The sequence below is a fragment of the Pimephales promelas genome, chromosome 1, assembly GCF_988280905.1.
Source record: "Pimephales promelas chromosome 1, fPimPro1.hap1.1, whole genome shotgun sequence".
NCBI classification, from domain to species: Eukaryota; Metazoa; Chordata; class Actinopteri; order Cypriniformes; family Leuciscidae; genus Pimephales; species Pimephales promelas.
In genome coordinates this window covers 52,791,769-52,806,768 of record NC_142769.1, presented here as the reverse complement: position 1 = coordinate 52,806,768, position 15,000 = coordinate 52,791,769, and the positions used below count along the sequence as shown (strand labels likewise).

The window sequence follows — 15,000 nt, the reverse complement described above, 5'->3', positions numbered from 1 at the left end:
CACCAGGGTCACTGTGGAGGTGGGCTGACCTCCTTTGATTGACACGAGCGAGAGCCAATCACGTTACAGCTGTGACCAATAGAATCTCACTCAGTAATTCTTCTCCGCTCTGATTGGTTCTAGTTCCTGCCCGTCTACACGCCGTCACAGGAGGAGAAGGAAAACCCGGAGGTGTACGCTGAGAATGTGCAGAAGCTCATGGCCAAGTGAGTGGGAGAACTGTTGCACAATTACTTAATTAGTGAAAAATACTGTAATAGGACTACAGATTCAAGAAGTTGGCATCTAAAGTAGAAGCGCGTTTATTTTAAATATTTTTCTAAGTTATTACTAATTTATTAAAATAAATATAAAGTGTGTGAAGTAGTGTTCACCTGTAATATGTGTGTGTGTGTGTTATGTTCTCAGAGCTCTCGGTGTTCCTGCCACTGATTATGTGATGGACGGACGCTTTCCGGTGAAAAAGCTTGGAAACCTTTCGCTTCCACTGGAATCCCCGGCTCAGGCCACGCTCAAACTGCTCCATAAACAAGGGTGTGTGTGTGTGTGTGTGTGTGTGTGTGTGTTCGGTATCTCCACCCGTTTCTCTCACACTCTTTCATTCTCCTCATCTGCAGTCTTACGAACGCTCGAGTGGAGGCTGTGATGAACGACATGATTGACAGCTGTCACTCAGGCCAGAGCGCCATGGTACCAGCCGACCACCTGACCTCTATTTTGGGGCTCAAGGACAGAAATACGGCGGTGAAGATCTGCTCGCTCTACTCAAAGGTAAAGGTGTGTGTGTGTGTGTGAGAGAGATTCACTCTCATACAGAGCAACTACCACATGATCAGATGTGTGTGTTAGTGTGATCATTAGTGTGTGTTTGCACTGCAGGATGATACGGTGGACATGAGACAGGTGTGTTTGAGTGTGTCGGCCGTTTCTGGCTTCAGGAGTCTGGAGTCTCTCATACACACGGCGTTCACGGTGAGTGTGTGTGTGTTCAGGGGTGTGTCGCGTCGTAAACTCGTGTGATATAAAAGAGTGCTGGGAAATATTGGCCGCAGTTTTTAAGCGGCTTATAACGTGTCTTTGCGACAAACATCATCAATTTATAAATCTATTTACAAAAAACGAGAAAGTCTCAATGCAGTTTTACACCAAAATAAAAGCTCTATGGTTTGTTTTGAAAGCAAATAAATTATGAAGATAGCCATTGCAAAATTACATTATTATTATTAAACTTGATTTTTTTTACAGTTCAAATAATATCAGTTTAAATAAGAATATATTTCTTTAATGATTTGTTTAATAAAATAGTTTACTAATAAAAAGCTAAAAATAATAATAATTAATCCTGTCATGGTACAAAACCCATATATAATAATTCAATTTATAATAAAAATAGGCCCAATGTTATTTACTTTAATTCTGTGAAAATGTACAGTATTTATATATTCAGTTATTCATAATGTAATTTAACTGCAATGTAATTTAGCTTATTTAGATTTAGAAATTGCAATTATGTCTGATAATTGCTCCATTTTATTGTTAAAAACAATTGTCAAAAACAACAGTGGAAAGAGATTTAATTTAAAAATTAATAAAAAAAAATTTTTCATTCACCGATATGAACATTTTGGCCAATAACCGATAATTCTTTATATTTGAAAGCCGATAACGGATAAATTGGCCGATAAATCTGAAGAGGAAATAATATATTATATATCAGCTTTAATATATCGGGCAAAATTACTTCTCAGACCGATAATGATATATTATTAAAAATGTACATATCTCGGCCGATACCGATATGGTGGCCGATATATCGTGTATCCCTAAAAACAATAAATGTCACAATGATCTCAATATGATTCATGCAATTCGATTTTTTTTCTCCCCGAATTCATTCTGTCTGCTTTAAATTAAATCATGTGAAAAATAGTAATGGCCAGTAAAGTTTCTGTAATGTAATGCATTCCTCAAGTGTTCAAACCCTCTTCTGTTCGCAGTGGTTCGACACGGACCAGGATGGGCTTCTGAGCGCGGGCGATCTGTCCGGCCTGATGGGGGCGCTGGTGGGAGTCCCGCAGTACGCGATAGACGAGATGTTCTCAGCGCTAACCACCAGGGGGCGACCGACTGAAGGTAAAAACCTTCAAAGAATCGTTCTAGCTCTAGCCTATAAACGATTGCTTTTGTCGTGAGCAAAAGTTTTCCAATTGTCTGACAACAAAACAGGCTTTGCAACCTGTCTAGATGTGTTCACCTTGGTCTATGATGTACATCTATAAAATTGCATCTTCGTAAGATTTAAAGTCCCCCTGTTGTCAATAATTTTATCCCCAGAATTAGTACATATTTAAATGTTTTTTTCTTGAAAATGTTATGCTAACTGGTTTCGTATTCATCTCCCAAAGCTTCTCTGCAGGACTTAATGATGACGCATCCAGTTTATCGGAAAGTCTTTACAGAGTATCTCCGTTCCACTGAGGCCACGGCGGGAAATCACAATGCCGTTCCCAATGGGAAGGCCAACGGCAACGACGGGATTTATAACGGCTATGGATCGACCAATAGGAAGTCAGACTGAGGAGCGTCGCTTGGTCGGTAGAAATGCCGCAATACCGGAACGAACGTCCCACTGCATGTGCAATAACTGAGATATGAAGCTATGTGTGAGAAAGGGTTACGTTTACATGTGTGCAAGTGATTTCTTATTAATCTGCGCTGGTTTCTTGTCAATCTGGGCACTGGGAACGATACTGTGAGAATGTAACACTAAAGGAATGTGCCTTGGAACAAGAACCTATCCACAAGTTTCCTACGCCCCATGAGGCCTTGCGTCAAAAGTGGGCGCGACTTCCGGTTCGAAGTAAACAAAGCGCGATTTGACATGCTTGACACTCGTTCATTCAACAGTTGACGGTCATTCAAGTTATAGCGATCCAAACTAGCTAACGATGTGGGAACACAACCTCAACGAAATTCAAAAGGGTGAAATAACAGTACCTTTACCCTCCGCAGTCGTTGATTGGGAGTATTATAATAACATTATTAATAATCAATACTCATCAAGGCATGTTGACAGACAGTTGTGTGAGCTGACAAACAATTAAAATAAAAAATACACACTTAGTCATTGTGCTTTGGAGTTTATTCAAAATTATAAATGAATGTGCTGCTTGAACACATTAACTGGCACATTTGGTATTCTGTCAACACAGGCTTTGATCCTGAGTTTAGCTGTAACATCAGTAGCAAACAGCCAATCACATGCTGATAGAGTTTATAGAATATTAAGAATTTAAACAAATGTACACAGGAAGATTCGTCGTCTTTTGTGAGGTGATGGAAACTACAGTCGTTGGCAGGATCAGAGACGGGCTCTGGCAGGATCACTCTGATTTCGTTTTCAGCTTATGTTCAAAACAATCCCGTTTAAGCCACTGAATTAGTTTAGTCCGGTTATACATACAACCGCGAACAGCACATGTTGTCCCTGAGCTCCGTAACGACATCTCTCATAAAGATTTGTGTCTTTAAATAGTAAAATAATTCTCCGAAAAACAGCTAGCCTCTTCGCTAACTAACACACAAAATACCATTGGAATGCTACTTCCGCCGCCTCACCGGAAGTTTCACCCACTTTATTTTTTACATGAGCGCCCCTCGGAAACTTGTGGATATATTTTTATGATTATGCTTGGAGATCGTATGTGTATTTAAAACTATATTTTTGTCGTTTTAAACTTTGTAAACTGGACATTTGCTGTCAAAGACTTCTGCTGATGTGTCATATTATTTTATACTTTAATATATAAAAAATCTTAAATGAAGACGTGATGTTTTTATTTGAACGTGTCAGTCCTTTTAAACAAGTTTTGTTGGTTTGATCGTCGGGTTTTCTACTCCTGTCCTGTTTTTCTAACCTACACTGTGTAGGTTAGAAAACCATCAGATTTCTCCTGATGTCATATTATATATAATTCTAAATAATTTTATCACTTTAAACTCATCTTTGATCACCATAAAAAGACAAAATCTTCGTGCTTTAAGATAGCGTGAATGTAACTTGACACCTTCCCCTCATTTATTATCCGCGGATTCATTAATATGCAAATTAACCCCGTCTCCACTTCCGTTACGTCAGCTCGCTCGGCCAACACACTGAGGTAAAACGATGTTATCTCTCTTTACAACTTCGGACACATAACGATAATTAATGATTAGCCTTTTGCTTGACTAAGTTGTCAAACAGCTTTAATGTGTTGCTAATGTTACACAAGCCGTTCCCTTTCTCCATCTCAGAGTCAGTTGCCTTTAACAATCTCACCAGAAACGCTTCGAACAACTCAAAACTCGCTGTAGAAAGGCATATAGTTCATCATAACATTGTAATATACATCATTCTGTACCCAATTTTTCATATCAACTGAAAAATATCGGGATAATCTCTCGCTAGTTCACTGTTAATGATATGCTGAAGCCCGCCGGCACGTTGATCTGATTGGTTAAGGTGGAACACCAGCGATTCCAAACCGTTTCAAAAAGTCGTTGGTTCATTGCAGTTTTATGGAGAAAATACTTAGCAATGGTATTGTATTGACTTATGAATTTAAGCGTATTAAACACACCACATAGACATATAAACAACATTAAAAACTTTTCACCACAGGGGAAGTTTAAATAAAGACGTGATATTTCCTCTGGTTCAATTATATGTTTTATTATGCCTCAAGTGGATTTTTTGTTCGATTCGTCCACCTTGATCCTCCTCAAGCCTCTTCGTTGGTGGTTTGAGTGCGTTTTGGTTGCGTCCCACCGCGTCCCGATCGGAAAACCATCTCCATTCTCACCAATGGCCCATTTTTGCTCTTTTCCATCGTTTGTTTCTGTTTGTGTTTTTTGTCGACTCGATTTGCCCGTTTTTTTTATCGGCCTTTGACGTCTCTTAATCTCATCGTCTCTTCTAACTTTCCTCGCCTTGGTCACGTCCGTACGTTGCCGTGATTCCTCTCTTTCTGTGGTTATTTTGAATAAATCAGTTTCTTTCGCTCCATGTTTGGTTGCAGATTTTCGTTGACCGCCTTGAGTATTTCTATTCCTTTGGTTTTCAGCTGTTTTTCTTTTATCGTCTGTTGTTCTCTCATCGAGCGCCGTGATCTTTTCCTGCTTCCGTCCTCTACGTTGCCTCTGCCGTTTTTTGTTCTGGTTTGCGTTCTTTTTCTCTGGCGTCTCCTTTACGCTTGTCTGTGTTTTCGCTCTATTATTTCTCTGAGAATCGAGGGGAATGTCCGTATTCTTGTTTCTCTTTTCCTTTGTACTTACCATTTTCTCAGTTTTTTGTCTGGCCAACTTGTTTTTCTCTCCATCATGGTTAACTCCACCATTCGCAGGGTTTTTTGGACGTTTTATGGAATGCGTAAATGATGCATGATGGGATTTGTAGTTTTGAAGACTGAAGGACTCGGATTGGACGGTGGTTTCAAGTTCAGTGACAAACAAAGTCTCGCCTTTTCCTCCTGGAGAGTTTCCAGCCGGACCAAAGTCTTGGAAAGCAGAATGAATCGATTCGCCTTGGGAACTTTGAAATGCGTTCTGGCCGCCATTTTCCATCCCAGTTGGTGTGTTAATCCGAAATGATTCCTGCATCATGTGATCTTGAAGATGGGAGCCATTATACTGGCTGAAGTCACGTTGTGGAGTCCAATTGGAGCATCCGGCGACTGGCTTGGGAATGCTGCTGGAAAACAAATCCTGGCAATTTTCCTTAAGGACATCGGTGAGGTTGTGATCTGTGGAGAGAAGAGAGCTGATGTAGTCCATGTCGAAACCAGCCTGAAAGAGAGAAAACACACAGATCATTTTCCACAATAGATTTAGATCGTTTTTTTGATCATTAGAGGCTTTAGAATGTGATACAGAAGGATTTTAATTGACCTCGTTGGTAGATTCGCAGTGGTTGAACAGCTGGTTGAGGAACTGTGCACACACGTCCTCCTCGTTGGCTGCGGTGACCTCTGACCCATCGCTGACCTTTGACCCCGGGGCGTCCATGACCTGTGAGTATTCTGCAAGTGCACTCTCGGCGAGATCTTCAACTGGCCCTGCCTTTTTAGCACGTTTACTTTTTTTCTTCACATTACCTGCGCAAATGACGAGGTTCGTTGTTTACTATTTAATTCAGTCATAGATGAAGTTTAGGTAAGAATTTCTAATCAATCAGTAAATAAAACATTCACTGTGAGCCATTATACTAAATCCTGACCTGTGGGAATCGACTGATGTCCTTCGGCTCTGTTGGCTCTCTGGCTCAGTTTTTTCAAATTAATGAACCTAGAGGAGTATTACAAAAATCTTCAATTCCAGACAAGCAGTTTATTCCCAAAACCACTTAAAGACTGTAATTCTTATTGTGAGATTTGCTCGTTATCCACCATTTCTGCAACTAAGGGGTTAAAAATGACAAATCAGCTCCAAATAGAATCAAATACACTATTATTGTATAAATTAATTGGTAACACTTTGCAATAAGTTTCGTTAGTTAACATTAGTTAACATGAACTGCACATACAGCATTTAGCCTATCAATCTTTGTTAATTTCAAGATTTAGTAAAACTTTATTAAAATCTTGTTAACGTTAACGCACTGTGAACTAACAATGAATGTTAACAAAGATTAATTTTATAAATGTTAATTATTAACACTCCACAAACATGTCAGTTTCAGAAATGTGTGTAATTCGTAATTTTCTTTATATAGCTCACATTTTGGCAGTGACGTGATATTGTTTTCGTTGAAAGGGCGGGATTTTCCTCCATTGCTCAACGGCCGTGTGAACGGCATGCGAGAACGGCAGATCGGGGCTGTGAACGGCCTGACGGCGAAACACGTCACTGAGAGAGAGAGAGAGAGAGAGAGAGAGAGAGAGAGAGAGAGAGAGAGAGAGAGAGAGAGAGAGAGAGAGAGAGAGAGAGAGAGAGAGAGAGAGAGAGAGAGAGAGAGAGAGAGAGAGAGAGAGAGAGTCTTCTACATGATTAAAAATAAAATTAGACATGAAATTCCAATTCGAACCTGGCTAAAAATCCTAAAAGCAATAATTGAACCCATTGCTCTTTATGGCAGCGAGATATGGGGACCTCTAAAAACCCAAGATTTCTCAAAATGGGAAAAAGAAGAAATTGAAACTCTGCATACCCAAATTTGCAAAAACATCCTAAAAGTGAACAGAGCGACACCAAACAACTCATGCAGAGCTGAATTAGGACAATACCCCCTGTTGATCAGCATCCAGAAAAGAGCTATAAAGTTCTACCAGCATCTAAAGCACAGCGACCCGAGCTCATACCAGGCCGAAGCCCTGCGGTGTCAGGAGCAGAACCGGCCCCGGAGCGCACTCTCACAGCTGATGCTCAAACTACAGCCCGACCCGCACAGCACTGTCTGCTGGCCCAACCAAATTATACAATTACAAAAACAAAATTACATTAACTATTGGAAAGATGCTACTAAATCACAAAAGAAGATGGAACTCTATTTAAACCTCAAAAGAGATTATAAACCAGCAGAATACCTGAGCTGTGTGAAAGAGCATAAAGTGAGAAAGACCCTGACCAGATACAGGCTGAGTGACCACAGTCTGGCCGTAGAGAGAGGACGGCACCGGCAGAGATGGCAGCCGCGAGAGCAGAGACTGTGTTCAATGTGCTCTCAGAGAGAGGTGGAGACAGAAGAACACTTCCTCATTCACTGTGATCATTATCACAGCATTAGATCAGACTATTTCTCTAGATTCCAACAACTAGATCCAAATTTTATGGCATTGCCAAATTCAGAAAAATTAATTCATATTTTGGGAGAAAACTCCAGCTCAATCACAACAGCAGCAAACTATGTAACAGCCTGTCACAAACTACGAGAGTCAGCCAGTGGACAAAACTAAAGTCAGAATGTTGGTTAAAAAAAAAAAAAAAAAAAAAAACCTGTTTTTTTTTTTTGTTTGTTTATTTATTTATTTTGTTTGTTTTCTGATATATATGCATGTATTTCATGCATTTGTTTACTGATTCATTTACTGATTATTTGTTCATTACCTATGTAATGGCCAATGCTTTGGCAATACTGTATAAGGCATGCCAATAAAGCTCATTTGAATTTGAATTTGAGAGAGAGAGAGAGGGAGAGAGAGAGAGAGAGAGAGAGAGAGAGAGAGAGAGAGAGAGAGAGAGAGAGAGAGAGGGAGAGAGAGAGAGAGAGAGAGAACAGCTCAAATAACGCCTTAAAGACCCGTTTACACAATTAGCATAACTGTATAACTAGCGTCGCCGTCGTCCCTTTTTCAAATTAAGTATGATGAATTCTGATTGGCTTTCAGTGTTGCTGCGAAAAAATCGCTCTGAAAAAGATTCAAAATCGATTATCTGTCAATGTGGCGAATTATAATGACAAATAATGAATTAATAGTAAACAAATATAGGCCTACCTACATATTTTATTAAATCCCAAAATGAAGTCAGTTAATAGAATGAAAAACTATTGATTATAATGATAAAAATAAATATAAATAAAATAGCTATACTAATGCATAACAATGAAGAAATTATTCAAATGATTTAAATAAAAGAAATATTCAATTGAATTGTACTTGTAATTTTCCAAACTTTATGGTTATAGTTTATCATTCTTGGTGTGAACAGGCCTTTATTATTGATATGGCATGAGCGTCACAATGAGTTATTATATTATTAATTTATATTATATAAATAATTATAGCTGTCATTGAATTCATTGTGTCATTGTGAGAGTGTGTGTATGTGTTCTCACATGAAGAAGCAGGCGAGAGCCTCAGTATCTGGACTGCTGGAGCTGTAGTCCTCCGCTGTCTTACACAGTCTCTGCCACAGTTCGTACGCGTCGAGCATGTTTAAAGGGAACGATTGTGTGTGTGAGTGTGAGTGTGTGTTGGAGACTGAACCCGTGGTGTTTAGATGTGGATACGGTGCGGGACAAACACTCATATGCGGTCGAAGCACCAGACAGGAGAGGGCAGAATCCCCACAGGCCACTAATGGGTTAAACGCGGGGTTAAAGTTAAACCCAGGGTTACAGTTAAACGCAGGGTTTAGGTTAAACCCAGGGTTACAGTTAAATCCAGGGTTAAGGTTAAATGATGGGTTAAGGTTAAACCCAGGGTTAAGGTTAAACACAGGGTTAAGGTTAAACCCAGGGTTACAGTTAAACCCAGGGTTAAGGTTAAATGATGGGTTAAGGTTAAACCCAGGGTTAAGGTTAAACACAGGGTTAAGGTTAAACCCAGGGTTACAGTTAAACCCAGGGTTAAGGTTAAACTCAGGGTTAAGATTAAACCCAGGGTTAAGGTTAAACCCAGGGTTACAGTTAAACCCAGGGTTAAGGTTAAACTCAGGGTTAAGATTAAACCCAGGGTCAAGGTTAAACACAGATTCAAGGTTAAACTCAAGGTTAAGGCTAAACTCAGGGTTAAGGTTAAACGCAGGGTTAAAGTGTTGTGGAGGCGTGTAAGTGGGCCAGAACTGATTCCGATGAGGCACTGCAGCAACAGGGTTAGCATGAGGAGCCAGAGCGGGCCACGGAGGGTTAGCATGTGGAGTGTGGACAGGGTTCATGTCTGAGAATGGTCTGATGTCTATATCTGGGGTTAAGGCACCGGCAGGACCTCCGCTGACGGCGTTTGGGCCGTACTCCTCACACTGAAGCTGCGGATGAAGCGAACACACGAATGCTTGCGCTGATTGCATCGAAGCAAGTGCTTCTGGCTCAAGAAACGTGTTTTCAGCACCAGAACATTGTGTTTCAGTCTGAATCCTGTCCTGTGCGTTTACACATGTGATTTCTCCGTAATTAAGCAGCTCGTTATCCTCGTTGAGTGGAAGTGCGTGCTCTAGATGCATCTCTCGATGCACGATTGGTGGTTGAAGCTTCTCCATCTACACACGGGATACATAATAAGAGAAGTGTCTCAGCTAATTTTACATCAGTTAATGTAGTAATATTGCAAGTGTTAGCCATTAACCCTCAGGTGCTCTTCGTTTCGGAGTCACACTTGTTATCTTCCCGGTCAAAAGTGACCGGACACCTAAAAATTAAATTTCCTCCATCCCAGTAAAACCAATGCAATTTATTTTTGTTCTATATTCTTTGTAATTTAGTATTTTGAGACAATTTGATTGAATTTATTAATATTTATGCATTATTTATGGTCTATTTTTGCCATGGATATATATATATATATTTCTATATATATATTATTTTGTTCAAAAAGTTATTAATGCAGTATTTTAGTTTAATATAGATTCTAAGCCTTCAGAAATTTTTTTTTTTGAAGAAAATTAGCACCATCTGGTTACTACGGAGGCGTATTGCATTCACTTGAAGAAAAAAAAATCTACTCTGTTTTTCTGAATTAACGAGTTAATTTTTCATGAGAAAAAATTTTTTTGCTCTGTTTTTCTGAATTAATGAGTTAATTTTTCATGAGAAAAATTTTTTTTTGCTCTGTTTTTCTGAATTAATGAGTTAATTTTTAATGGAATTTTTTTTGCTCTGTTTTTCTGAATTAATGAGTTAATTCAGAAAAACAGCAAAAAATAAATTTTCTCATGAAAAATTAACTCATTAATTCAGAAAAACAGCAAAAAATAAATTTTCTCATGAAAAATTAACTCATTAATTCAGAAAAACAGAGCAAAAACTTTTTTTTTCTCATGAAAAATTAACTCATTAATTCAGAAAAACAGAGGAAAACATTTTTTTCTCATGAAAAATTAACTCGTTAATTCAGAAAAACAGAGCAAAAAATTTTTTTCACATGAAAAATTAACTCATTAATTCAGAAAAACAGAGCAATTTTTTTTCTCATGAAAAATTAACTCGTTAATTCAGAAAAACAGAGTAGATTTTTTTTTCTTCAAGTGAATGCAATACGCCTCCGTAGGTTACAGTATCTAAAAAGCGTAGAATCATGGTGTAACCACTAGATGGCATGTAGGCTACAGCTCTCTATGGAGAAGCATGTGAAGTCCCCATTTGTTTGAACACATTTTTTTTGGTGGATTTTTAATATATAGTTGAAACAATCTCAAAAACGATTTTTTATTAAAAAAATGTAAAATAAATAAATAAATAAATAAAAATTTGTGAATTTTTGTGTTTTTGTCAATTCCCCATTCATTTCCTATGGGGGTCATTTTTGACCAAAGACCACAAGTGTGACTATTTTTTTAAGACCACTTAGCATGCTCAGATCATGACCTCGTTTTTTTTGTGTGTTCACATACATAAGTTTCATAAGCTGTGATTTTTACAAATTCAAAACAGAAAATTTTTCGGTCAGAAATGAAAGAAGAGCACCTACAACAACACAAAAATTAAGGCATAAATTACATCAAGAATTGACCAACTTTACCTGACACCGAAGTAGCCTCATGGGAACTTATTATCCCGAAGACAGTATTCAAGGACTTTATATGCTGGTTAATCTGAACAGTTGCTCACTGCTAAAATGCAGATTTAAACTGCACACTTTTAAAAACAAACACAAATCAGCATGCCCAAACTATAACATCACATGTTATTAACTATAACACGATTAAGTTATATTTATTTACATTAATAATTATTTTTGTTATGTCTGCCATTATATTCTAAAGGCTACAGCAGGCGGGAGGTTTTCTTTACACCGGTGACCTTTTAAAAACACGATTTCCCATCATGCTTTGCGCAGTAGCTCGTCCCGCACATATCCGGTTTTTTCCTGCATCAGTCGCACACGTGGTGTTTTGAGCAGCTCTGCCGATTATAAATCTGGTCTCTGCTCGGATATTCTCGCAATAAACCGACAGACTTTGTAACTCGCTGTGCGACTGTCGAGAACTCATCATGTTCCTGCAGTTTTATCTGAACGAGAAAGGCGACAGGGTTTACACTCTGAAGGTGAGACGGCTTTAATGTTGCTGTAATGGCGGCATATTTGGCCATAAAACGTATACGTAATATATGTCAGATGTATGGAAACTTGAGGCATATTTTGAACATATTATGTTACTTCTGTGCAGAAACAGGACCCGAGTGGCCAGCCCACCAGCTCCGCGCACCCGGCCCGCTTCTCACCGGACGACAAGTTCTCCCGACACCGCGTGACAATCAAGAAGCGTTTCGGGCTTCTGTTGACGCAACAGCCGCGACCCGTGCTGTGATCGGAACCATGAACTTTTACGCTATATATCATTTTTTTATTGATCAATGTTATGTTTGTTTTCTAAAGGCATACTTTTTTGCTGTGTGTACTCAACGAATCCTCATGTGAAATCAAATAAAATGCGAAATTTGTGTAATAGTGCGTCAGCTTTATTTGTAATCAATTTCTAGTTTGGGGATTTAAAAATAGTCTAATTGTAGTTTTCTTCGTGATGTAAATAGTACGTGGAGAACTACATTTCCCTGCAGCAAATCCTACGCATATACGTCATGACGCAGGACCGGTGCTCTCGTTAGCGCGCCTACGCCAGTCGTTCAGTCAAACGTGCTGATTTGATGATCCTCCTGAAACCGGGGCGATAAACACCGGATTTTACCCGAACATCGGCTTCGGTGGACTCGTGACCGCAGTCCTGAGGTAAATTAGTGAAATTAATCCTTCGTGTTTATCAGAAGTCAATAATAATAATAATGCGACTGTTAGCGCGGGTTTGCGTTTAAACATCATGAAAGCGTCTTGCGCGCGGCTGTTCTGAGGTGACTGGTTTTATTAGTCATATAAAGAGTTGTTTAATGATATTTATAAGGGTGTCGGTCTAATGTGAGCCGCTGTCAGGTGTGTGTGTGTGAATAATTGGCTTAATGGAGGTGCTCAGGTGCAGGTTTGTCGCAGGAACCAACGGCAAGATTGTGTCGCAAAACCCAGTGAGGTTCCTAAATAGACAGCACTCTGGAGCTTATTACTAACCGAACCCAGTGTGCTTACTATATAGACATCACTCTGGACCATATACTAGCCGAACCCAGTGAGCTCCCTATTTAGACGCCATTCTCTCCAGAACAGGATATTAAACCATTCAAATTGGTTTAATAGGTTTTTATTAAAGGGATAGTTCACTTTGAAATTAATTTTTATCTTACCTCAAGAGCATCCAAAATGTAGGTGTCTTTGTTTCCACAGTAGTTTCAGTCATACTGTCATTCATATTTTCAGACAGACATTCAGTGTGTCAGTCATATAATGCAGGTCTATGGTCACCACCTCAAAAGGCATCCACAGAGAAGTCCAAATTAAACATGATTTAATGACTCGTAAATGTAAGTACACATTGATGGGCTAAGACACGAAAGTTTTCTCACGCGTTTGTGTGAGAAAACGAACAGGATTTATATCGTTTTTACCTCAGCCACGTCCAACTGATCTGAGGGCGCGGGCGCTTCGGCCCGTGCGTGTACGTCACACATTGTTTATAGGGCTGGGTAATAAATATCGATTTCTCGATATTAATCGATTCTCATTTTTACGAACCGATATCGATTCTTAAATCTCGAGAATCGATTAGTCATCCTGTTTAATTTGAATGAAAACATTGTATCGCGGCTGCGCACATCCAAAAAATTGCTCTAGATAACTCTAGAGAGGAGCATTTTGCTGAATATATACATCATATTACATATGCATTATAATCTTAATGTTCTTCAATATTTAATGCATATTTGAATAAATCTGGCAAGTTTTTTATGACAGCCACCATTTAAATGTTTATATTTCATATAATCTTCTTATTATAAAAAATAAAAAAGTGTAATTTAAGTGTTTGTATAGATACAAAATCATTATTACCTTCATATTAGGCTAATGAAGCCCAACTAGACTCCCATAGTTTACAGCATTAGTTCAGAGATTTGATTCCCTTGAGAAAAATTGCCATTTATTGGAACTGATATCCAAAATAATCACGCGCGAGAGATCACTTCGCAGACCGAAGCGCCCGCGTTTAAGTTGAAATAAATAGTAGTTAAATACTTACATATTTCAATACAATCTAGCAATTCAGTTTTAATATGAATCTGTTTTGTTCTGTTTGTCTTTCCCTTCTCTCTCTCTCTCTCTCTCTCTCTCTCTCTCTCTCTCTCTCACACACACACACACAATTATTCGCTCTCTCCTTCACATTCATTCATTCACACATACACTCACTCGCACACACACTCAGATCTGTTGTCTTACAGTAGAGGAATGTTAATGTTTCATACACTGGTCCGATCAGCGGCTATATTGTGTAACCGTTCCTCCAAACTCTTCGCTGACGAGCCATAAATCAGATTCAAACGCTGATCTGAGCGAAAACAAGCCCTACTGGGACACATTCCTCTTTTACACACACACACACACACACACTGCTGTTACAATCAAGCACTCAAACCTCATTAATCATTAGTCTCCGCCGAGATCACACACACAGTACACACACTCACAGTGTCTCCATGACGATGCGTGTGTGTGTGTGAGCTGTGTGACGCGGAGCCGCCGTCCTGTCGGACCCGCCGGCGCCGGAAGCCATGGCCTCGTCCGTGCGCTTCACCGTCACACCAATCAGAGCCGAGGACCTGCCGGACACGCCCCCGGACGCACACACACACGCCAGGGTCCGCTTCGGCTCGCGGGAGAGCGTCAGTCGCAGCGAGGCGTCCGCAGGGGTCACGACCTCCGACACACCCGAGCAGGCTGATCAGCTCAGCTACAGTGAGTGTGAGTGTGTGTGTGTGTGTGAGCTAAAAAATAAAAAATAATAATTAACAATATTATACAAGAATTTCATTTAATAAATGAAACCCAAATAGAAAAAATCCTGAATAAAACGACAAAAGCACCGCAAAATGACTGAACATTTATTAAAATTAACATGAAAACTAAAAATGTTCAAATAAAAGTTTAATTTAAAATATTAATAAAGCGATGATAAAAGTAAATAACTCTGAATATCGCAGTTATT

At 39.2% G+C, this 15,000-nt stretch overlaps 4 protein-coding genes across 5 annotated transcripts in view; 3 read left to right on the top strand and 1 right to left on the bottom strand.

Moving 5' to 3' along the window:
* The window catches only part of lpcat4 (lysophosphatidylcholine acyltransferase 4), a 19,549-nt gene extending 15,718 nt beyond the window's left edge, over positions 1–3,831 (top strand). Inside the window, exons 7-13 of one of the 2 annotated variants that reach the window (XM_039663844.2) lie at positions 1–19; positions 124–206; positions 409–534; positions 618–771; positions 880–972; positions 1,998–2,133; positions 2,406–3,831. The exon at positions 1–19 is cut by the window's left edge and continues 36 nt beyond it. In XM_039663844.2, coding sequence (XP_039519778.2) covers positions 1–19; positions 124–206; positions 409–534; positions 618–771; positions 880–972; positions 1,998–2,133; positions 2,406–2,578 — 784 coding nt within the window. In that variant the 3' untranslated portion in view covers positions 2,579–3,831. Of the gene's footprint in view, positions 20–123; positions 207–408; positions 535–617; positions 778–879; positions 973–1,997; positions 2,134–2,405 lie in introns of both variants that reach the window. The other variant, XM_039663828.2, reaches the window with a different exon arrangement.
* An 862-nt stretch (positions 3,832–4,693) lies between these two features.
* LOC120473795 (uncharacterized) lies at positions 4,694–11,717 on the bottom strand. The gene is made up of 6 exons (XM_039663816.2): positions 11,433–11,717; positions 8,813–9,954; positions 6,757–6,885; positions 6,257–6,324; positions 5,929–6,134; positions 4,694–5,826 (listed from the first exon to the last, which is right to left on the bottom strand). The coding sequence occupies exons 1-6, from the start codon at positions 11,451–11,453 to the stop codon at positions 4,723–4,725; spliced, it is 2,670 nt and encodes an 889-aa protein (XP_039519750.2). The 5' UTR covers positions 11,454–11,717; the 3' UTR covers positions 4,694–4,722.
* Positions 11,718–11,752: 35 nt separating this feature from the next.
* nop10 (NOP10 ribonucleoprotein homolog (yeast)) lies at positions 11,753–12,360 on the top strand. The gene is made up of 2 exons (XM_039663853.2): positions 11,753–11,959; positions 12,082–12,360. The coding sequence occupies exons 1-2, from the start codon at positions 11,906–11,908 to the stop codon at positions 12,220–12,222; spliced, it is 195 nt and encodes a 64-aa protein (XP_039519787.1). The 5' UTR covers positions 11,753–11,905; the 3' UTR covers positions 12,223–12,360.
* Positions 12,361–12,492: 132 nt separating this feature from the next.
* Positions 12,493–15,000, top strand: part of slc12a6 (solute carrier family 12 member 6) — a 30,144-nt gene continuing 27,636 nt past the window's right edge. The window contains exons 1-2 of the mRNA XM_039663802.2: positions 12,493–12,641; positions 14,221–14,750. Of these exons, the coding sequence (XP_039519736.2) occupies positions 14,567–14,750 (184 nt within the window). The 5' untranslated portion in view covers positions 12,493–12,641; positions 14,221–14,566. The remainder of the gene's footprint in view (positions 12,642–14,220; positions 14,751–15,000) is intronic.

Coding starts and splice junctions, on each gene's coding strand:
- LOC120473795 (XM_039663816.2), bottom strand. CDS start 11,453: ATGAGGCTACTTCGGTGTCAG. Junction 9,955..11,432: donor TGAGGCTACTTCGGTGTCAG/GTAAAGTTGGTC, acceptor TCCCGTGTGTAG/ATGGAGAAGCTTCAACCACC. Junction 5,827..5,928: donor ACTGCGAATCTACCAACGAG/GTCAATTAAAAT, acceptor TCTCTCTTTCAG/GCTGGTTTCGACATGGACTA.
- nop10 (XM_039663853.2), top strand. CDS start 11,906: ATGTTCCTGCAGTTTTATCTGAACGAGAAAGGCGACAGGGTTTACACT. Junction 11,960..12,081: donor ACAGGGTTTACACTCTGAAG/GTGAGACGGCTT, acceptor ACTTCTGTGCAG/AAACAGGACCCGAGTGGCCA.